A 24607-nucleotide genomic window follows, 5' to 3' on the forward strand; every position below is an offset into this window, starting at 1 on the left:
TTGCATACATGTGAATAAATCATTGTAATAAAGTTCTCCACATATTTGTTGACTTGTGATATTTGATTTAGTTGGTTTCATATAGAGAAGTTCTAGCCATATTTCTCTAATCCTTTTTAATGAAATCTAATATGGTTTCCCATATTTCTTCATATTCATGTAAATTATTTGGCACCTTATAAATTGTAAGATCTTTATTGCTCTGCCCAAGTACTCTCAATTTTCAGGGTGTTTTGTATTCTTTCTGAGGTCAACATCCTAAAACAATATATGCCTTATCATCTCCATCTCCTGAATTTCTTAGCAATCATGTAATCATACAACCTTAGCAATCATACAATACAATCATACATAGTAGGAGTCATTCTTCCCTTTAACGTTTTCTTTCCAAATGCACTTGATACATATGTATCATACTGTAGTCAACATATAGTTTGAGGGAACAAGAGAGGATATGTAGTCAGTGTGGGATTTGAACCCAGCTCTACCTGACTACAAAGGCTCTTTACTATTAGGTCATACTACTCTATCTTTATCTGAAAACCACCAGTTATTTCCATTAACATGTGCCATAATAACAACTCCAGGGCTATTAGTGTTAGAACAGTCCCATACTTGGAGAAGACTTAAAGACTCTATATAATCACCAGCATGAAGCAAACATTGGTCAGAAGACGTGTGTATATCCTGAAGTAAAGAATGGTACTTAACAAGCATGGGGATAGATTATATGGCAGTCCAGGCTGGTGGTCTGCTCATACACATACACACACACCAAGAGAGAGTTGGGTTTATTGGATTACATAACTAAAAGTCCAATAGCAGACTTGGCCCCAAGCATGGATGAATTCATCAATAGTACACAACCTATTTTTCTGAAAGACCTCTCTCTCTCTCTCTCACTCTCTCTCTCTCTCTCACTCTCTCTCTCTTCATCTCTTGGCACAGCTCTTCCTAATGTCTCCTTGTTCTCAGTCAGGCTCTTCTGGTATCTAGTGGTACCAGGATGGCTATTAGCTGCTAGTGGCTTAGTATCCCTAATGGAACAAACTGTCTTTTTCCTTATTGGTCCAACAAAAGCTTACAATTGACTGGGACAATCTTGGTGATGTGTCCATCCATGAACTAAGCAATTATTTTTACCAGGGAATGGAGTATGTTGATAATACAGGCCTGAATCATGTGTTCACCCCTAGAGTTAGAGGAGACAAGGGGGTGTCAACCCATTCAGAACTATATGGAGTGAAAGCAGGGGAAAGATGTTTCTGAAAGAAGGTAAAATGGATTCTGAGTACACATGAACAACAAATGTCCACTGCTTTTTAATCAGAAATAAGACAGAGACCTACAACAGTGGAGAAACATAATGACTAGATTAACTCAAACATGAGCTACTGAACTAGGTTTCTTAGACTCCAAGCAACAAAGGGTGGATGAGACATTTAGTTCTGCTAGGAAGGAACAATGAACTATAAGGGCAACCAGCCAGGCATTCACTATTTTTTTTCATTTTTACATTCATTCATTCTCCAACTACTTATGTCCATTTATTCTGCAACTGGACATTGATCTACTACGTGTCAAGCACCATGGTAGGTGCTGGGATGTAGATGCAATTCTATGCCTTCCTCAAAGAATTCACAGTCTAGAAGGAGGGAGAAGTCTCAATCAATAGCTTTAATACAAGGTGAGTATAATATTCCATTTCCTCCCAAGGTAGGCTCCTCTGGTAACCATACCCTCAGTCCGAAAAGCATTTTCTAAAGAGAAGGCAAAAACGGCTCATGTATTAGGAAAACATCATAATCAATCATGTGCCTGCATCACTCATTAGGAGTTTGTTTGTTCTTTCTGTGATTTTAACAAATTTCTTCCTCCTCCTTTAGGCAATCTAAATCTTAACATAGCTAAAACTCCTGCAAATGAAAGAGAAATGGGGCATAAATAAGCCCTACATCATTTCTACTTGGTATGGGAGGGCCTAGCAAAATAGAATTTAGCTTAATTTCAAATACAGGCTTCTCTACTTATGTGGGCCAAGGATAAGTTTTTAACATCTCTGGATCTCTGTTTACATATCTGTAAACAGGGGATGACAGTACCTCAAAGGGCTGTTGTGAAAATTAAATGAGATATCTTATGTAAAGTTCTTAGAAAAGAATATGACTTACAGTAAGGACACAACAATTTATAGTGGTTGTAACTATATTTTATATATGGCATTCTTATTACAATCATAATTATTATATTATTGTTTCATTGAAGCATGGAGAAGGCCAGTGGTTTCCCCAGGTTTCCCCAGTTTGATAGTGGAATATGAGGGGTTTTTCCCGGACATCATAGTGTCTAGCCATCACATGATTTTATTCCCAATCATGCTTGGCTCCCACCAGTCTGAAAATCATTGGTATTCTCCCAGCACATACCTGTTGAGACAGTAACTATAGTGTTGATAAGAATAATCCTAGATGGCATTTATAGAATATTTTATACTTTTCAAAGTCTCATGTGGATTAAACATTTCCTATGGATACTCCACTCATAGGTAATAAAAGTTGGATTTTTATGCAAGTTATTAGATATGGCTTCAGCTCGCTTTCTGGGAGACCCCAAAACTAGTTTATTTAGTGTCAAGTCATTCATTACTATGAGTTTTCAGGATACTTAGCAAGACAAAAGTGGGAGTTTGGTTTACACATCATAGGAAGAGGTGAATTTTCCAGGGATTTGCTTTGTAGATGTATGAAGTGGAGACAGGGTGTAGGAGCAGAGAAGGAGATAAGAATGTTTTGAGGAATTTAAGCATTGCCAGTGGCCTGACAGGCACTTCCAGAAGGCAGGGATGATGCACTGGGAAACCCAAGAGCTCTGACTAAACCAGAGGGATCCACCTTAGAAGGATGGGTAGCTGGCATGTGAGGCCATACACATAAACATAAGGCTCTTGGCACAGTGCCTAACACAGAGTTGGAACCTAACAAATGATAGTTTGAGGATAACAACAAGGGCTTTTAAGTCAAACAAATTGGAGTTCAAATGCCTACTCCACCAACCACCAACCATTTATCTTGGGCAAGTCATTTAGTTTCTCTGGTCCCAATTCCCTCATGTCCTAAATAGGTATTAGAATACCTACATCATAGCATTGTATGAAGATAAAATATAGTCGTCCAGTGCCTGCATGTAGAAAGTGTGTAGTAATGGTAACTATTTGACGATAATAATTTATCATGAGTAGTAGTGGTCACTTATATAGTTCCCAGGGCTGGGCGGGTGCTCCTTAAGAGTGTGTCTCTTGCCACTGCCACTTGAGGGTTCTGCAGAGGCCTGGTGGGAAGCTGCTCCCTGGAATGAGACTGATGATGAGTTCTGAGACTACAAAGGACCCCATAGCATTGGAAGCTAGAGCATTTGGGGGGAGAAAGAATGATCCAGGGCCACCGTTACAGGAAACAGCAGTTCCTGCCACTGAAGGATGCTGCCAACACAAGTCCTACACTAAATGGGAGCTCCCTGAGGACAGACCTGCTGTCAGTGCCTGGGACAACAGCTCACATACAGCAGGTCCAAGAACAAAGAGTTCTTGGAAGACCTTGCTGTTGGGTCTCCCACACCACTGGGAGACCCACATGGAGCTGGGCCTACAGAAGTCACCATCTTTGGAATCTCCTTTACCAGAAGCAATTGCAGAAATGCCCAAGACCTTCGGGACCAGGAGTGAATTTCGAGTTCCAGATCCCAGGGCTATGGGAAATACTTTTGCTAAGGAGTTCCAGCCCAACTCTTCTTCTTGAAGACATTCCTTCCTTTTCCCCCTAGAAGCAGGGTGAATGTGTGTGTCTGGGGTGGGTTTGGTAGGGAAGTGATGAGAAAGAGTTGACATTTTAGCATTTCAATCCCACACCCACCCATCACACAGGGAGCCCTGATGAGGCTGAAGACCCAAAGTGGGGTAGGACCTTGAGGCTACTGAAGAGAACCTAAACTGTAACCTGACTGTAGGTTCCTGATGTGATGGGTACTCCATTAACAGGAAATGAAAGCCCTTGTATTCTATCTATTTGATGGGAAATAACATTAGCTTTCTACAAGGGGCTTTCAGAGAGAATTTAGCTGTGAACTGAATTATCGGGTGTCAGGGGCAGTCAAACTTATTGACTACCTGAGCTGTGTAGAATGATCTTTGCCAGTTCTGGAATAATAAGCCTCCCATAAATTTTACAGAGTGTTTTAGAAAATAAGTTGCTAAAGAGCCTTTCCTTTCTTGCCCTCCACTTTCATGGCCATTGTGAATTGAAGCAATAGGCTTCCAAGGCAGTTCCTTCTGTAGCCTTGGACATTTTACCAATCTGAGTCTTGAATTTTCCACTGGAGAGTAAATAATAATATTAACGATTCCAAAGTGGACGTTGTGAGCGTTAAATCAGAAAATGAATATAAAGCTCTTTGTAGTATGTTTGGCAATGATAATAACAACAACAAAATTTACTAAGCACTTCCTATATCTTACATAATAAGCTTACTGCTTAAAGCTCACAGTAACCCTCAGATTAAGCATTATTATTATTGACATTATTATTGTTATTATCCTGATTTGACAGATGAAGACACTGAGGCTTTACGAGGTAAAGACATTTGTCCAAAGTTATCACAGCAAGTAATTGGCAAGGATAAGCTTCAAGCTTGACTTCCTGATACTAAAGAACATGCACTTAACCCCTTTGCTATATGTCCTCAATATATTAAATAATTATATCACTCAATAAGTGTTTACTGTGCATCTATGATGTGCAAGACACTGCAAAAGTCTAATTGTGAACCTCCAGTAACAGATTTTTTTCAAATGGCAGATTATTGTTAGTGTGAAGCACAGGAATTGACTTAGCTATTGTTTCTGTTGTTTTTTAGAGACCGAAAATTAGAAAGTGATGTCATAAAAGAGGAAGCAAATGAAACCTGATGGATTAAAAGCATGGAAGACACAATCTGAAACAGTTTGCACCACAAGCTTTAGCTCTCTGCCTGATTTTTCTCTCTACTGTCATAGATTTACATCATCTCCTTGAAGAGATTTTAGAGACTAGAAATCAAGTCTAATTCCCCTCTGAGTCTAGCACACTGGCAGGTCTTCGTAGAGCTACAGATATCTGCTGTGTTAAATTGAAGTGCGAACATGTTTGGCATCTGTGTGCTGCAGCTCTCCTGGGGTCGAGCCTTTCAAGAAACCAGTGAGGGAACTTGTGAACTGGCACAGATCACCATTTCCCAATTTAGGTACTGCACTTGGGTCATAACAAAATCTACAGCCCAGAGCCTTCTTCAGTGGCTAGCTATATATCTAGGCGAAATGGAGCTTTGCTGCAGTCTCCAAGGCACATGCGCCATGTTCAGAGACAGCTACACTTGGGGTTCATGCAAGGGAGAGGACTATTTGACATAAAGACCCAGGAAATTATTCATTGAGAGCACTGGTTTAAACAGAAAGCCTGCCTCTTTAAGAACCTAGGTTCAAGGACAAACTGCCCTCCTGTTCTCCTAATGCAGAGACCCAGGTGGGGCTCTGCCTGTCAAGGAGACATCACCTAATGAATGAACAAATGGATGATTAATGACAGGGTCACTGAGTTCAATACTGTGACCTAGAAGGACTGTGAAAGCCCTCATGGTTCCTTCCATTCACAAACAAAAATCCAAATGCTTCTGTTCACCAGGATGCCTACTCAATAGCACCAAAACATGGTCCTTCTGAGTCTCTGTGTTGTTTTTTGTTTTTTATGCTTTTTTTTTTTTTTCCACCATTTTAACTATGGACATTTCTCCACTTTCCCAGTGTTTATGAGAGAATAATCTGTTGCTTTCAGAACAAAACCAGGCCCTGGTGAAAGTTCTGGTAATGGAGAGGCTTGATTGCACATCCTGAGCAGCAAAGCCAAGCTTTTGCCCCTCTCACTTCTGGGTCTCTGCTGCCAATCTGCTCTTCAGTACCTGGGCTGAACTGGTGGCCACCATATTGAAATCTAATCAATTAGGTCCAACCTCTTGGATGTCACATAGTTAATTTTGCAGATAAGCTAGACTAAACAAGCAGAAATGCATTATGACTAGAAGAGGGAAAAATTATGACTTCCCAGGCAATTAGCAGCAAAGCAGCAGGAAGCTTATTAACTGTCTATAGTGGTGAGCCACTGTCTGGCAATAATATCTCACAGAATATTTCAGAACGTTCAAGAGTAGATAAAGGAAGTTGAAGAAACAAGTCCTGATTCAGTCCCAGTGTTACTGACCAGCTTCCCCAGCCAGTCTTTCCCCATTGTCTCCCCTCGGTAGTTTCTGTCCCTTCAGTTGACTCCCCTGAGTCAGTACTTAGGTTCTTGTGGGCCAGTATGTGAGGTCGAAGCTCTGGCAGTGCTTTCTCTGAGACACTATTGGGCAACTCCTGTGTGTCCCTGCACAAGGGGCCATGAGGGAGATCTAAGAGGCAAGTGAGAGTCTGGGCTAGGTTCAATGTCATGTCTGCCACCCAGGACTTGTGGGACCTTGGACCAATTACTTGGGGTTTTTGAGTCTCATTTTTATCACCTCTGAACTGAAAATAATTAACACTTACCAAATAAGGTAATTATGAGGACAAAATGAGCTTATATGTCTAAAGTGCATAGCAGAGAGTCTGGCCCAGTAAGTGGGAGCTCTGATGAAGATGGTAGAGGTGAGGTCTTATCTCAGAGCATTGCAGGGGTGCAAGCAGGAGAATCCAGGGCTGTATGAATTTGGTACCTCCTACAAGTTAGAAAAGTTAAAGCCTATCAGCATTCCAAGGGAGGAAGACACCATCACTCTGATTAGGATATTTTCTAAAAGCATCATGAAAGAGGTAGCATTTGAAATAGACTTTAAAAGTTGTGTAGGAATTTAGTATGCAGAGATGAGGGGAAGAACATGATTTCCAAGTAGTGAAAACCATATGAACAAAGGCAAGGAGGTATGAAAACTTTAGCAATTTGGGGAAAATAGAGTAGTCCAGCTAGGCTGGAGTAAAATGTTTTTGAATGGAAGGAGATAGATACAAGTTTTAAAGGATATGCTAAAGCTACATTGGAGAGGGCTTTAAATGTTAGGTTAAGAAGTTTGGACATATTCAAAAGGCAATAGGGAACTGGTCATGACTTTTAATGGGAGTGACGCTGTCATAACCATCATAGACATAAATGGCAATAGATCCTTATCACCATCAAGTTTCTAACTAGGTATAAACAAGATCTCTCAGTTTGGTATATAAGCTAAAAGAGTGATATTCATAAGGTAAGAAGAGTAGAGACATTCAGAACCAATATGAGGGAGGTTTTATCAGTTAATTTTTATAATATAAAATACTGCCCCAAACTTCAATGGCTTAAAACAATAACCATTTACTTAGCTCTCTGAGCCAGCAATTTAGGCTGGGTTAGCTGTGCCTGGAGTCAGCTGCCAGATTATCTATGGGTCTGGCTTACTGTATGCTAGGGCACCATAGCTCTCCTCCAAGTAGCTTCTCAGCCTCCAAGTGGTCTCTTATCCCAGGCTGACCTGGGCTTGCTCACACGGTGGAATCAAGGTTCCAAGAGAGCAAGTGGAAGTGTACAAAGCATCTTGAAGCCCTGGCTTGGGACTGGCACATCATGTCTTCTGCCACATGCTATTGGTCAAAGCAAGTCACAATCCCAGCCCAGATTTAAGAGGTGGGGAAAGAAACAATCCCAGCCCAGATTTAAGAGGTGGGGAAAGAAACCCACTTCTTGATGAGAAGATCTGCAAAGTCCCATTGTAAAGCTGCATGGATTAAGGGAGATGGCTAATTCGTGGCTAATTTTGCAATGTGCAACAGGATTACTGAGATTTAACCAATATAACTACACTGTGCATACCTACACCTCTTCCTGTTTACATATTCGAACAAATAACAACAGTGCATCCCAAAAGGTCTTTCCATAATAGAAAGATGTAGTACTGAATATGGAAAAGTCTCATAATATGAGGCTTTGAGAAATCCTAATATGAGTCTATTGCAGTAAGTTCTAAAAAGGAATAAAGGGCTTATGGCCTGCTGACCAAATGTAACCAAATGTGTTTGTGACTTCTTACTCAGGACAAAAAAGCAAAATTTAATGGGCTATGAGGGGAGAATTGATCCATGAAGCAATTTGGTAGCAATTGCCAACAGCTTACTGAGAATTAAAGTAATAACAGAAAACTGTCTGAAATGGTTCAAGAGAATAACCTCCAACACTGAAAGCGAGACCATTTAGAGAGGAATAAAAAGAAAGAGCCAGCACTGTAATGTTGAGACTGAAAATTTAAAAGGAAATTTCAGGGATTCTTGATTTGCATCCTTTTGCTTTCTACTTCTTCTTTCATGTTTTTTTAAGCATGAGAAAATTCAGTCACATCATCACCAAACTCAGCATGCAATTAAAAGGGCGGTCAGGGCCAGTCATAATTTTACTAAATTGATTTTCCTCAATGATGTTTGCAACCCCTCTGAGGTTTGGAAGTGAAGTCTGCTTTTAGTTTCTCCATTTCTTTTTCCTTGCAAGCATGTGCACATTGAGATTGGTATTGTTGGACTGCTCATGAATGCTAAGTGCCAGACATCAATTTCCATTTTGGGGAGGGGATGGGGGAAAGAATTTCAATGAGTTGGTGGTCTCTATCCAGTTCCTAGTACACTGGCACCCTCAGCCACCGTGCCATGACAATGGGACCCTTTGTGGACAGTCTTGGCATGAACACTAAGGATTAACTGGGCATGGCGCCTCAGCTACTCTCAGCAGCAGCTTTGCTCGGTTCAGAACACAGCTGAGGTACAGGGGACAGCCTGAGAAGGCTTCATTTGTCACTGCTCATGGCTCACCACTGCTGGGGACAATCTGTTGTTTGAAAGTTGTACACTGGGTTTTTTATTTCAGACATAAGCTACGCATGGCTCTTCTCCCTTACGATGGAGGCAACTCCATTATTTTCTTGCCAAGAGGTATTTCCAGTCCAGAGCACATATGGGAACATGCTTTGCTGGGTGACCCACAGCCAAAAAGTTAGTTTCTTCCTGCCTTGGTGTTTCAATGTAAAGTGTGCAGGAAGGAAATTAAAACAGGTTTTTAAGTTTCTTTTTCTTTCCTAAAAGCATCTAACATCCTTTTGGGAAATACCTACTACCACCTTCCCATTAATCTCAAACTTTTAATTTAGGTGAGGCTGTCTCAGTCTCCCTAGCATTGAGATTGTATATATGACTCTGTAGTGGCCGAGGAAATAATTCAAGCTATGTAAGCTCAGAGATCGGTTCCTGGGTGAGCCTTTGACTCAAGCCAAGATGGTCAGAGTCAATTCTAGAATCTTTTTGCTACTTAGGAGAAGGGTATTCCCATTTCACTGAGGTTGCTAAGGAAGTAAGATATAAATTTGCAACTGTTGCTTGGGGGCACTGTACACAACAAAGAGGAAAGCGGAGTGAGGAGATGGAGAGAAATCGATTTCAGATGACATATTTTGAATTTCAGGATCCAGACATGACTAAAGTCAGCCCTATTCCTGCACTCATTAATTAGGTGAACGAATGAAACCATCCTTTTATTTAAGCTTGCTTGAGATGCTTTCCTGTCACTTGAAACTGAAGGTGCCCTCACTAACCCCCAAGTTTCTCCACTTCATCAGCATCCTTGGGGCCAGGTGAATATAGAAGAAGCCACTGGAGGTGATATGTTTACTTGCAAGTTTCTGGAGACAGAAACACCCCATGTTGAGTGGTCCTTTCCTATGTTTCCTCCTCATGGGAAAGAATGTCTTAATGTTCAGACAAATTTTCTCCTTATATAAATTTACTCCTCTCCTCTTAGAAAGCAGTGGAGAAATTCCATGTCCTCCTTTCCCAAATCTTCATATGGGGGAAGATCAAATTTAAGTTACCCCTCCAATCTTTTGTTTACTGTTTTACTTCTTTGATTTGGTCATTTTGTTTGTCTTTTCTCTAGCATATTAGGTACTTCCTTTGTTCATTTTTTAAAGAAGGGGCTTCAAATCTGATCAGGTAGTTTCCCCATTTAAATGCCTTCATTGACTCCACACTGATCTTGATATAAAATCCAACCTTCTTTGCGTGGGGTACTAGGCACCTCATTTTCTAGCACCTAAATCACTTGATCTAGTTCCATTGTCTTTCTTGTACCCGGGCCTCTGTACATTCAGTTCCACTGATAGAAAGTGTGCTCCTCACCCCATGTTCACACCTAGGGTATGCAGGCCCCAGGAAAAATTTGGGGGTGAGATTTCTGTCTGTAAAAACAGTATGAGTCAGCACCCTCCTGGTAGCTAAGTCTAACGTGATCCCAGAAAGAAATATCATACTTACCAGTAGGAGAGATTTGCTTGCCAGGCTGCTTTCTTAGAATTGGGGCTCAAGAAGACCCCAGAGACACAAACTACAGAACTCCTTGGGGCATCTGATCTATCCTAGCTACTGGTTTGGAAAACACTTCCCAAAGCAAAGAAACAGGGGCCTGGGTCCGGGTTCAGGCTCGGAGTACCCCACCTGAACTGCACCATCAGCCTCTGGCTGGTTCCAGGCATCGAAAAGGGAAGGAAATTTTAAGGAAAGTGCTTCCAGTGATAAGCCAGTGACTGTGATCCACACAGAACACACAACAGAGGGGAACTTGGCACTGCAAAGCACAAGAGTGCAGGGTGGAGGGGAAGATGGAGGGGCCTGAAGCATAGTATCTGGAGCGAGGATCCAGCTCGCTCAAATCTGAGGGCAATACTGCCCTTCCCCCCACCTCTCCTCTTTTCCTGCCTACTTTCTCTTCTAGGAAATGTTTCCAAGCAGTACCTAGGAAGGCAGTACCTAGGAAGCAGTACCTAGGAAATGTTTCCAAGCAGTACCGTATCTGTGTACTTCTTGCCCTTTTTCTCCATAATATAATTATTAGTTTAATTATCTGACCTTCCCACTAAACTGTAAGCTCCCTGAAGACAGGGACTATGTCTTTTTCCCCAGTGTGTCATCAATGCCCAGCCCAGAGCCTCGACCTTGTAGAAGAGGCATAATAAATATTTGTGAATGAAATGAAATACTTTATTTTAGTAAGGGTCTGACAAACAGAGATCACTGAACAAGTATCAATTCTGATTTCTTCTCCCTCATACTCATTTAACATGACTCAGAATCATGGTAACTTTTTGAAAATAACACAGCATTGGTGATTTATACCCAGCTTGTGGCCAATTGCAATCCTTACTAATGGCTAGTCAAGCAGTTATTTTGTTTTCAGGGCAAAACAAAGCAAAATAATGAAACCTAGAATTTTAAAATATTAGGGTGTAATTGCTTTTGTTCTGTCAGTTTTTGTCACATGTGAAGAGTCTACTTTCACCCCAGTTGCTCTACTGTATTCCGGTTCGGCTGCTGGGGAGATCCACGTTATTTTATCATGATGGTTCTAACCCAGTGGGTCTAGCGTTAGTCACATGACTTCCCCAGGCACAGGTCTTTTCCTATGAATATAGTTTCCAAAAAAAAAAATTAATGATGGTGGTTGTATGGGGAATATGGTCATTTTAATCTACTTTGACTTCCAAACCACATTAAATCAACAAAGAGCAACAATGTAAAAAAAAAAAGAAGTGGAAAAAAGTCTCCACATATATGACAGAAAAAAAAAAATGGACATGAGTCCAAAGGGAGAAAAAAACACTTAAAACATGTCTCCTAAATGTCATTAAATATTTAAAAATTATATAAGAAAGGAAGGTAAGAGACAAAATATATATCCTCAGATCTCTGGCAACAAGTATATTTCCCTAAAAGTAAGAGGTAGAGACTTAAAGACCTACTGATGATTAAAGAGAAGATAAAATATTGTCAAAGTTCTGAGGGAAAATATTTTTTAAAAACTGTTCAGGTGTACAATTTGGTAAATTTTAACATATGTAACACCCATAAAACCACTGGAAGAATCAAGATAATGAGCATAACCATCACTTAAATGCTTACCTGTGTGTCTTTGTAATTCTTTCCTCCTGCCCCTTCCCATTACCCCCATTCCCAGGCAACCACTGATTTGCTTTCTGTCACTATAGATTTATTTGCAATTTCCAGAATTTTATATAAATGGAATCCTATGGTACATACTTATTATTGGCCTGGCTTCTTTCACACAGCATAACTATTTTGAGATTCATCCAAATTGTTACATGTATTAATAGTTCATTCTTTTAAATTATTCTACTGTTTGGATATACCATAATTTATTATGGTATTAATTAACTTTTGGGTTGATTCCAGTTTAGGGCTATTACCAAAACACCTGCTGTGGTGGTTTGGAGCTATGTACCCCAGAAAACTGTGTTCTTAAATTTCACCCATTCTTATGGCTTTGAACCTGTATTAATTAGGGTTCTCTAGGGAGACAGAATCAATGAGAGATGTAACAAACTGTCAACTCCAAGGAAGATGTCCAATGAACTCCTCGGGAAACGAACCAACAACTTTGACGAACTTCTCAGGAAACAAACCGGCAACTTCGATGAGCTCCCCAGGAAATGCTTCACTGGGCAGCTGAAGAAGAAGTGAAGATTCTCTAACTGTCCTGCTTATAAGCCTTCAACTGATCACCTGGACCAAATCCAGCCAATTGCATTCTCTCATTGTGGAAGGCACGCCCCTTGATGAGTCATCAGTCAGCTGCAGTCAATTGACTGATGATCCAACAAACCAGCCTCAAATATCCTCACAGCAATCGTCAGGCCAGTGCCCGCTTGTCCAGACAGCTGGGTCACCTAGCCAAGTTGACACATGAACCCAACCATCACAGTCCACCCCTTGTCAACTTGGCAGTTGTACACATCACCTAAAACCATACCTTCAAAATGAACGTTACGGCTTATGCCATATGATAAGGGGATAAGACAGAGAAGAAAGCAAAGATATTTGCTTTACAGACAAATACAAACATAATCATAACAAAACAAGGAGGAAATATTCATGTCATCATAGTCCTCATTTCTGTAACTGGTCACGTGGCCGTAGTTCATATTTATCACGACCTTCTTCCACTACCCATTCCATGTTCCCTTTACCCTCAGCAAGCACTTCAGCTGGCCGTGGTTCTTTGCCTGGTGGGGTGACCCAAACCTTCATTCCTGAAGTTTCTTGGCCATTGGTAGTCCTGCCTGGATTGGGTTGTTGCAGTTTTCCATTGACTTGAATCACGGGGCATGGTAGTACTAAGAGATGCCCTAGGGGATCTCCTGTATTCCAGGAAAACTCTTCTTTACTTCCATTGTGTAGCTGCAGTGCTATTTCCCCTTGATAGTCAGATCAATCACCCCAGCCAGTACAGTAATCCCCTTACTTGCCTATTGATTCAGAGGCATAAGAAGCCCAAAGTGGCCAGGTGGCAGTCTTAACTTCCAGTACAATGGGATTATTGTTGTGTTTCCTGGTGGAAGCACTCCTCCTTTTGGAACCAAGACCTGTAGACCAGCAAAGCTTAAACTTGCAGGGACAGGAAGCAAAAATTTCCCTAGTGGATCACTAGGAGTGATAGTGAGTGGTGCCACTCTTGTTTCCACCCCTTGATTCCTGGACCCATGAATTCTGGCTATGGGAGAAACAGCACCATGGAGTGGACGCTGATTCAGAGCATACACAGCCTCCTGGAGAACACTGCCCCAACCCTGCAAGGTATTGCCACCTAGTTGGCGCCGTAATTGAGTCTTCAATAGGCCATTCCACCGTTCTATCAACCCAGCTGCCTCTGGATGATGGGGAACATGGTAAGACCACAGAATTCCATAAGCATGTGCCCATTCCCCCCATATCCGCGGCCCCCAGCGTGGATCTGCCTTTGGAGCAGCTCCGGTACTTGGCAGTGGAGCTGCGGCTGCTCATGACTCGAGTGCGGGTTAGCGAAGCCCGGAAGACCACAGAGGAGTTTAATCGGGAGAAGTTTTGGAAAAGACTCAATGACGCAGCTGAGAATGTGTCGAGGGAAGCCACGAATCTGACCGTCTTCTCTTGACTTCCACTGTCGTCTCCACAGAAAACTCAGATGTGCTGTGAGAAAGTCCATGCTGCCATCAAGGCAATTACTGCAGTGTACTATTCACTTCCCAAGGATCAGGGAATCACTCTACGAAAGCTGGTACGGAGTGCTACTCTGGATATTGTGGATGGCATGGCCCAGCTTTTGGAAGTGCTTTCTATCACTCCAGCTCAAAGCCCAGAGAACAAGGATCTTATTTCCTGCAGCAGTGTCTGGGTTGCATGCGAGCAGATGCCTCAGACACCAAGAGATAACAAAGCTGCAGCCCTTTTAATGCTGACAAAGAGTGTGAATTTTGTGAAAGATGCACTAGAGGAAATGGAGTGCACTGTGGAAGAATGTGACCCTTACTCTGGCCTCTTGAATGACTCTGAGGAGGACAACTCTGATAACCCTGATAATGAGGAGGAGGATGTGTTGGGGTTTCCAAATAATCGGGACATATACTGGTCAGAGGAAGATCAAGAACTCATAATCCCATGCCTTGCCCTGGTGAAAGCATCCAAAGCCTGTCTGAAGAAAATCCGGATCTCAGTGGCAGAGAATGGGAAGAAGGACCAGGTGGCCCAGCTGGACGACATTGTAGATATTTCTGATGAGATCAGCCCCAGTGTGGATGATTTGGCTCTGAGCATATATCCCCCTATGTGCTACCTGACAGTGTGAATCAATTCTGTGAAACTTGTATCCATTTTAAAGAAGGCACTTGAAATTACAAAAGCAAGTCATGTGACCCCTCAGCCAGAAGATAGTTGGATCCCTTTACTCGTCAGTGCAGTAGATCATTGCATGAACAGAATCAAGGAACTCACTCAGAATGAACTTGAATTATGAGTTTTCAGGCTTGTTTGTACTCTCCTCCTCTTTCCCTTTCTTACTGTTATAGCCAGGCTGTGATGCTGCATTTGGAATGCTTTCTGGATTAGAAGGGAGTTCCTGTCTTTACTTAATAAGAGACACTATTACTAAAGGTTTTTGGTTAGGCCAAATTGGCACTTATTTATAAACCACGTTAAGTGTGATATATTCTTCTGTGCTAGTTACAGAAGCATGACTTTGTGTTCCTGAATCAGAACCCATTGTAAGTAAGACCTTTTGATGAGGTCACTTCAGTTAAGGTGTGGCCCAACTCAACTAGGATGGGTCTTAATTCTATTACTGGTGTCCTTTATAAGATGAATGAAATTCAGACAGAGAGAATGCCATGGGAAGCAAGAACTGAAGGTCAACAGAACCTGGAGAGAAAGGAGAGCCCAGTAGAGGCCCCCATGTGCATTATTAGCCTGTGACAGAATTCAGGACCAAGGATCACTGGCACCCTGCCCTAGAATACTAGTCTTTGGAAAGTAAACATCACCTTCATGATGCCTTGATATGAATTTTTTCCTAGTCTCAAAAGTATGAACCAATAAATTCCCATTGTTTAAGCCAACCCATTGCATGGTATATGCTTGAATAGCCAAGGAAACTAAAGCATCTGCTAAGATTATTTGAGTATAACTCTTTGTATGGACATAGGCTTCATTTATCTTGGTTAAGAACATAGGGATGGAATGGCTGGGTCATATTGTAGGTATATGTTTACTACATACCAAAGTGATTGTACCATTTTACAGTCCCCTCAGCAGTGTATAAGAATTTCAATTGTTTCACATCTTTGCCAACAACTGGCGTGGTTAGTATTAATTTTAGCCATTCTAATAGGTGTGTAGTGGTACCTCATTGTGGTTTTAATTTGCATTTCCCTAATGCTATTTATGTTGAGCATCTTTTCATGCACTTGTACAATCCATAGATTTTTGTTGGAGGGACTGTTAAAATCTTTTGCCCATTTTTAAATTGGGTTTAGTTTCTTATTATTGAGTTTCAAGGATTCTTTATATACTCTAGATACAAGCCTTTTATCAAATATGTGATTTGTAGATATCTTTTCATAGTCAGTGGCTTGTCTTTTCATCCTCTAAGAAGTGCCCTATGAAAAACAGAAGTTCTAAATTTTGACAGTATTATTTATCAATTTCTTTCTTTTTCGCATCATTCCTTTGGTGTCATATCTAAGAAGACTTTTCCTAACCCAAGATCAAAAAGATTTGCTCCTTTGTTTAATTCTGGAAATTTTATAGTTTTAAAGTTTTCAATTTAGATCTACAATCCACTTTGAGTCAATGTTTGAATATGGTGTGGGGAATGAACTGACGTTTTTACGTATGCATACCAAATTTTTCCAGCATCATTTGTTAAAAAGACTTTCTCCACTGAATTAACATTTGCTCCTTCATCAAAAAAAAACAATTGATGATACATATGTGGGACTATTTATGGGCTCTCTAATCTGTTCCATTGATCTATCTGCCTATATTTATGTAATACCACACTGTCATCATTTTTATAACTTTATAACAAGTTTCAAAGTTAGGTGGTAGAAGTCCTACAACTTTATTCTACTTTTGAAGAATTATAAAAAACAAATCCTCTTAGGAATTTTCTGGAAGTGTGTTGAATCTATTGTACAATTTGGGAAAAATTAACATTTTATCAATGTTAAAGCTTCTAATCCATGAATACACTATACCTCTCATTTTATGTATCCTCTTTGATTTCTTTCAGCAATATTTTTTAGTTTTCATTGTACGGGACTTGTGCACCTTTTTTTTCAGAATTTTCCCTAAGTATTTCACATTTCTGATGCTACAGAAAATGCTATATTTTTAAAATTTTAATCTCTGATTGCTCATTAATATTTTGTAGTAATACATTTTGTGCATTGAGCTTGTATTCTGCAAACTTGCTAAACTCCTTTATTAATTTAAGTAGGTTTTTGGAGATTCCATAGGATGATCATGTTATCCGTAAATAAAGAGAATTTTACTTCTTCCTTTCCAAACTGGAAGTCTTTTATTTCTTTTTCATTCACTGGCTAGAACCTGCATACAATGTTGAATAGAAGTGATAAAATAGACACTTTTGCCTTGCTTTTTATTTTAGAGGGAAAGTTTTCAGTCTTTCACCATCAAGTGTAATGTTGGCTACAGATTTTTCTTAGATGTCCTTTATCAAATGGAAGAAGGCCCATTTGGTTCTAGTTTGCAGAAATTTTATTCAGAATGGATGTGGGTTTTACGTAATGCTTTTTGTGTATCAATTTATATGACTATGTGGCTTTTATTTTTTGTCTCTCAATATGATGAATTACATTTATTAATTTTTGAATGCTAAACTAATCTTGGTCCCTGGAATGAACCTCATTTGTTGGATTCAGTTTGCTAAACTTTTGTTAAGAATCTGTGTGTCTATCTTTAGGAGGGATATTGGTCTTCAGTTTTCTTTTCTTGTAATGTGATTCTCTGGTTTTGGTGTCAGAGTATTGGTGGTTACGTAAAATGGGTTTGGAAATAGTCTCTCTTCTTCAATTTTCTGGAAAAGTTGATGTATAATTGGTACTATTTTTTCTTTAAATGTGTTTGGTAGAACCTAATGGGTTCCCTATATATTTGGTAGAAACCACCAGTAAAACCATTTAGGCTTGGAGTTTTCTTTGTTGGAAAGGTTTTATCCTTCAAATTCAATTGCTTTTAATAGATTAGGACTACTCAGTTATCTATTGCTTCACAGCTACTTTCAAGTGATATTATACCACTTCACAAATGTTACAGGAACCATGGTACCCTTGCGTTTCTCCTGTGCTAGTCTTTGTGCTATTGCTATCATACATTTTATTTCCGCATATGTCAATAAACCCCACAATACACTGCTATTGTTTTTGTGTTAAGACATCAATTAACTTTTTTTTTAAGAGATTTAAATCACAAGGAAAATGTATCAGCTCACTTGGTGTGTTCACTTTTTTTTTAGTTGTTTTTCTCTATGTTTAATTTTGGAAGGTTTCTATCACTGTGTATTCAAGTTCTGTGATCTTTTCTTTTACAATGCCTAATATGCCATTAATCATAGCAAGTATATTTTTCATCTCAGATAATGTGGTTTTCATTTCTAGAAGATTTAATATATCCTCCCCATCTCTATATAACATGGTAAATTTTTCCTCTATCTTCTTGAACATAAAGAATATTGTTAAAATAACTGTTTAATACCCTGGTCATTAAGACTATCATCTGTGTCACTTCTGGCTGGGTTTTAGTTGATTGTTTTTTTCCCTACTATGGGTTACATTTTCTCTGATTTTTTAAATGACTGAACATTTCTTTACTGAATTCTAGATGTTTTAATTTTAACTTGCCAGGTATTGGACATTTTTGTGTACTTATAAATTTTCACAAGTTTGATTCTAGGATGAGGTTAATTTACCAGAAAAGAGTTTATATTGGGTCTTGCTTTTAACCTTTTTAGGCAGGATCAGAGTATAGTTTAGTCTAGGGATTTTTGCCCCATTATTGAGGCAAAACCCTTTTGAGAACTCTTCCCAATGGCTCATGAATTAAGAAGTTTTTTTTCCCTTCACTGGATGGTAAGAACAGAAACTATTCTTAGCCTTGTGTGATCTCTGGGTATAGTTCTCCCTAATCCTTTGGGTGGAACCTCTCAGCTGAAGACTGGAGGGGTTCTGCTGATCTCCAGGGTTGTGTCTCTGCCCAGCTCTCTCCTTTCCAGCACGCTGCCCTGTGAACTCTAGACACGGCCTCCTGGAGTCTGGAGACTGCTGGGCTCTGCCTGGATTCCCTTCTCCCTGAACAAAAAAGACCTGGAATCTCTCTCTGAGCAGTAACCTGGGGCAAGTACTAGGCTCGCTTTCATGTCTCCCAGGGAGCAATGCCATTTGTTGCCTGCCGTCCAATAACTTCAAAACTGCTGTTTCATATATTTTACCCCTTTTTACTGTTTCGTTTCAGGCAGGAAGGTAAATCTGGTCCCTGTCATTCCATATAGGCCAAAAGCAGAAGTTGGATGCAAGACTTTAAAGCAAATCAAGTCTCCTTCAATTAAAAAAAAAAATAGACAAAAATTCCCAAGCATGTAAAACTGAAGTAAATTAAAGCACTCCTTCCCAAGTTCTTCTTGGAAAAAAATGTTTGTAACTATATCCAGTCTCCTGGAGAAGACCCAAAATAAAGAATTCATAGGTGGAGAAATCATGATGAAAAGAATGGTGGTGAGCATTGATGCTATTTAAATATATAAATTATTATATAGGGAATAAGACTATGGAATCAAACGTAATTGTTATAAATGTTGATGGCATGATATAATACATTAAATAAAAATTGAGGGTTCATATAGGAAAAAGGAGAGGAAGGACAGTTGGTGTTTGCCTTTTTTTTTTAATTTAATAGCAGGGAATCAATAGATGATGTTGCAAGTTGAAACATGTACTTGAAAGACATAAAAAACAAAGACTCCAACCTCTCATTACTTTTCTTGATACTTCTTTTCTCTTAAATTTTTAGATATGTTTTCTTTAATAAAATAGGTTTTATGCATGTGTGTGTATGCTTGGAAAAAAAACATTTATCTGAATTTCAGCAATTCTTTTTTGATCGCTTCAACTTTTTTCCCATTTAATATATGTGGAATGAGCCCAAAAGTTTTCTTTCTCTTTTGGAAATCTCATGAAAATCTTAGTAAAGAAATTAAAAAGATATAAACTAAAGGCAATAAAGAAAAGAGAGAAGAGATATAAGAAGGTGACGGATTTTTACAATTTCTGGAAAAGAGACAGAAAATAGAAGGGTGTTCGCTGATTAAGGAAAGACTAGAGTGCAGCGGCTTAAGCGTCGATGTATTATGGGTAGGAGGTCAGCGGCTGCAGAGGAGCATGCTGGAGAAATGACTGGCCCAATTCTGAGAAGGTTCTGGCTTAGAAATCATAGGCAAAGTAGATGGTAGTAGTGAGAAGTGAGGCTAAACACAGGCAGCAAATTTAAGGTACATGTATAGAACAGTTGATTCCCTCGCCCCCTAGGCCTGATCAAAAGAAATGGAAATCTAGTATTTGGCCCTGTGATAGATTGCAATATTATTCAAAATATTTCCATGCCTTCCCGAGGCACCCCTCTTTGTAGTATCCCTACTTGCCTAAGGACTATACAGCTTTCCCTCTTGAACTTGTGTAAGGTCATGAAGCTTGCTTTGGTAGTAAATGGAGCTTTAAGGGCCAGCACATGACTTACCATGCGTCTGTTCCCTGTACCACAATACTGCCAAAATCCCTTAGATGAGTTACTCTTGGGAAGGGAATGAAATTGACATTTGATGCCTGGTAGACTTGTAGTAATCTCTGCTTCTGTACACCACGGAGATTGTGTGGGTGGTTTGCTACTATAGAGTAGTTTAGACTAAGCTGACTAATACAAACTCCAGTACAAAACAAGGAAACAACAAACACACACACACACATTTTAAAGCAAGGTTCTTTTTAAAATACCAAACCCGAGAGACGAAAGGTAGTTATTGTGGGTATTGGTACTCAAGAGTAAAATTCCTCATCCTTTTTGAATTGGGAGACTGCTACATAATAACTTGTGCCCTGCCCACTCACCCTAAGAAAAAACCTTCTTTCAAGATTCTAATCATATACACAATTCTTCCAGTCAGCTTTCATATTTCTTCACCATTAGCCCTGTGAACAGACAAGCAAGGGTCACTATACATTTGAGGAAAGCCCCAGACTGAAGGGAGGGAATAATAGTACCTAAAAAAAAATCTCCCAGGGGAAACGAGATAATTAAGGAAACAAACAGAAACTGAAAGAAAGGGGAGGAGAGTGGGAACAAAAAGAAAAGAAAAGAAACAAAGAAAGAAGATTCTAATTGTTATTGTTACAGAAAGCTGAGAAGGTATTTTACGAATAATACAAACACTGGATGGTATGGCAGATCTCCAGTTTTTCTCCCTTCCATTCTACCCTTCCTCCTGATGACACTCAGCTAGACAATGCATATTCCATGTTCCTTTGCAGTTAGTTGTGATATGTGACTAAGCTCTAGCCTATTTCATATGAAAGGAAGTGACACACGCAACTTGTGTCCTGGACTTTCTTTTTTCCTCCCAATGTGGATGTGGCTGTGAGCCAGCTTTGACTGTGCAGATTAGGATGACACCCTGTGGGATGGCACAGTGATGAGATGGAGGGAATGTGGGTCCCTGGATGGCTTCAGGGTGCACAGTTATCCCATCCATCTCATAACAGTTACATGAGAGTAAAATAAAGTTCTGTATTATTTAAGTCTCTGTATTTGGGGATTTATAGTGACAGCAACACAGATTTACACTAATAATGTAAATGCTATGGAAAAACAACAGGGAAAAAAATACATGAAAATTAAAAATTAAAATGCCCCCCTCCAAATGAAATAGTAGAAGGTAAGTCAAGGATATCTCCCAACACATAGTGCAAGAAAAGATAGAAAATACACCAGAACAGATAAGAAATATAAAGTATCAATCCAGAGAAAGGAGGAAAACTGTGAATAGGAGGAAACTAGTAAAAAATAATGCAGTGGAGGCGGGGCAAGATGGCAGACTGGTGAGCTGTATGTTTTAGTTACTCCTCCAGGAAAGTAGGTAAAAAGCCAGGAACTGCGTGGACTGGACACCACAGAGCAATCTGTCTTTGGGCATACTTCATACAACACTCATGAAAACGTGGAACTGCTGAGATCAGCGAAATCTGTAAGTTTTTGCGGCCAGGGGACCCGCGCCCCTCCCTGCCAGGCTCAGTCCCGGGGGAGGAGGGGCTGTCAGCTCCAGGAAGGAGAAGGGAGAATTGCAGTGGCTGCTCTTACCGGAAACTCATTCTACTGATTCAAACTCCAACCATAGATAGACTGAGGCCAGACACCAGAGACTCTGAGAGCAGCCAGCCCAGCAGAGAGGAGACAGGCATAGAAAAAAAACAACACGCAAAACTCCAAAATAAAAGCAGAGGATTTTTGGAGTTCTGGTGAACACAGAAAGGGGAAGGGCGGAGATCAAGCCTTGAGGCGCATATGCAAATCCCGAAGCAAGGCTGATCTCTCTGCCCTGGGCACTTTTCCTTAATGGCCCTGGTTGCTTTGTCTATTAGCATTTCAATAACCCATTAGATCTCTGAGGAGGGCCGGTTTTTTTTTTTTGTTTTTTTTTTTTTTTTTTTTTTTTTTTTTAAAATCCTTTTTGCTTTTTCTAAAACAATTACTCTAAGAAGCTCAATACAGAAAGCTTCAAAGAATTGAAATTTGGGCACGTCAAGTCAAGAGCAGAACTAAGAGAGCTCTGAGACAAAAGGCAATAATCCAGTGGCTGAGAAAATTCACTAAACAACACAACTTCCCAAGAAAAGGGGGGTGTCCGCTCACAGCCACCATCCTGGTGGACAGGAAACACTCCTGCCCATCGCCAGCCCCATAGCCCAGAGCTGCCCCAGACAACCCAGTGTGACGGAAGTGCTTCAAATAACAGGCACACACCACAAAACTGGGCGTGGACATTAGCCTTCCCTGCAACCTCAGCTGAATGTCCCAGAGCTGGGAAGGGGGAGCAGTGTGAATTAACAGAGCCCCATTCAGCCATCATTTGAGCAGACTGGGAGCCTCCCAACACAGCCCAGCAGCCCAGAACTGCCCTGGGGGGACGGCACTCACCTGCGACATAGCACAGTCATCCCTCAACAGAGGACCCGGGGTGCACAGCCTGGAAGAGGGGCCCACTTGCAAGTCTCAGGAGCCATACGCCAATACCAAAGACTTGTGGGTCAGTGGCAGAGACAAACTGTGGCAGGACTGAACTGAAGGATTAGACTATTGCAGTAGCTTTAAAACTCTAGGATCATCAGGGAGATTTGATTGTTAGGGCCACCCCCCCTCCCCGACTGCCCAGAAACACGCCCCACATACAGGGCAGGCAACACCAACTACACACGCAAGCTTGGGACACCAATTGGGCCCCACAAGACTCACTCCCCCACTCACCAAAAAGGCTAAGCAGGGGAGATCTGGCTTGTGGAGAACAGGTGGCTCGTGGACGCCACCTGCTGGTTAGTTAGAGAAAGTGTACTCCACGAAGCTGTAGATCTGATAAATTAGAGATAAGGACTTCAACTGGTCTACAAACCCTAAAAGAACCCTATCAAGGTCAGCAAATGCCACGAGGCCAAAAACAACAGAAAATTATAAAGCATATGAAAAAACCAGACGATATGGATAACCCAAGCCCAAGCACCCAAATCAAAAGACCAGAAGAGACACACCTAGAGCAGCTACTCAAAGAACTAAAGATGAACAATGAGACCCTAGTACGGGATATGAAGGAAATCAAGAAGACCCTAGAAGAGCATAAAGAAGACATTGCAAGACTAAATAAAAAAATGGATGATCTTATGGAAATTAAAGAAACTGTTGACCAAATTAAAAAGATTCTGGACACTCATAGTACAAGACTAGAGGAAGTTGAACAATGAATCAGTGACCTGGAAGATGACAGAATGGAAAATGAAAACATAAAAGAAAGAATGGGGAAAAAAATTGAAAAACTCGAAATGGACCTCAGGGATATGATAGATAATATGAAACGTCCGAATATAAGACTCATTGGTGTCCCAGAAGGGGAAGAAAAGGGTAAAGGTCTAGGAAGAGTATTCAAAGAAATTGTTGGGGAAAACTTCCCAAATCTTCTAAACAACATAAATACACAAATCATAAATGCTCAGCGAACTCCAAATAGAATAAATCCAAAAAAACCCACTCCGAGACATATACTGATCACACTGTCAAACATAGAAGAGAAGGAGCAAGTTCTGAAAGCAGCAAGAGAAAAGCAATTCACCACATACAAAGGAAACAGCATAAGACTAAGTAGTGACTACTCAGCAGCCACCATGGAGGCGAGAAGGCAGTGGCACGATATATTTAAAATTCTGAGTGAGAGGAATTTCCAGCCAAGAATACTTTATCCAGCAAAGCTCTCCTTCAAATTTGAGGGAGAGCTTAAATTTTTCACAGACAAAGAAATGCTGAGAGAATTTGCTAACAAGAGACCTGCCCTACTGGAGATACTAAAGGGAGCCCTACAGACAGAGAAACAAAGACAGGACAGAGAGACTTGGAGAAAGGTTCAGTACTAAAGAGATTCGGTATGGGTACAATAAAGGATATTAATAGAGAGAGGGAAAAATATGGCAAACATAATCCAAAGGATAAGATGGCCGATTCAAGAAATGCCTTCACGGTTTTAACGTTGAATGTAAATGGATTAAACTCCCCAATTAAAAGATATAGATTCGCAGAATGGATCAAAAAAAATGAACCATCAATATGTTGCATACAAGAGACTCATCTTAGACACAGGGACACAAAGAAACTGAAAGTGAAAGGATGGAAAAAAATATTTCATGCAAGCTACAGCCAAAAGAAAGCAGGTGTAGCAATATTAATCTCAGATAAAATAGACTTCAAATGCAGGGATGTTTTGAGAGACAAAGAAGGCCACTACATACTAATAAAAGGGGCAATTCAGCAAGAAGAAATAACAATCGTAAATGTCTATGCACCCAATCAAGGTGCCACAAAATACATGAGAGAAACATTGGCAAAACTAAAGGA

At 40.3% G+C, this 24607-nt stretch overlaps 1 protein-coding gene across 1 annotated transcript; it reads left to right on the top strand.

Moving 5' to 3' along the window:
- The first annotated feature begins 5173 nt into the window (after positions 1 to 5173).
- On the top strand, positions 5174 to 14962 carry LOC119542588 (cyclin-D1-binding protein 1-like). The gene is given in 3 exon segments (XM_037847356.1): positions 5174 to 5228; positions 5862 to 5890; positions 13830 to 14962. Coding segments are annotated over 3 exon segments (1164 nt in total). The 3' UTR covers positions 14910 to 14962.
- The last annotated feature ends 9645 nt before the right edge of the window (positions 14963 to 24607 follow it).

Source organism: Choloepus didactylus, chromosome 8, assembly GCF_015220235.1.
Source record: "Choloepus didactylus isolate mChoDid1 chromosome 8, mChoDid1.pri, whole genome shotgun sequence".
Classification (NCBI taxonomy): domain Eukaryota; kingdom Metazoa; phylum Chordata; class Mammalia; order Pilosa; family Megalonychidae; genus Choloepus; species Choloepus didactylus.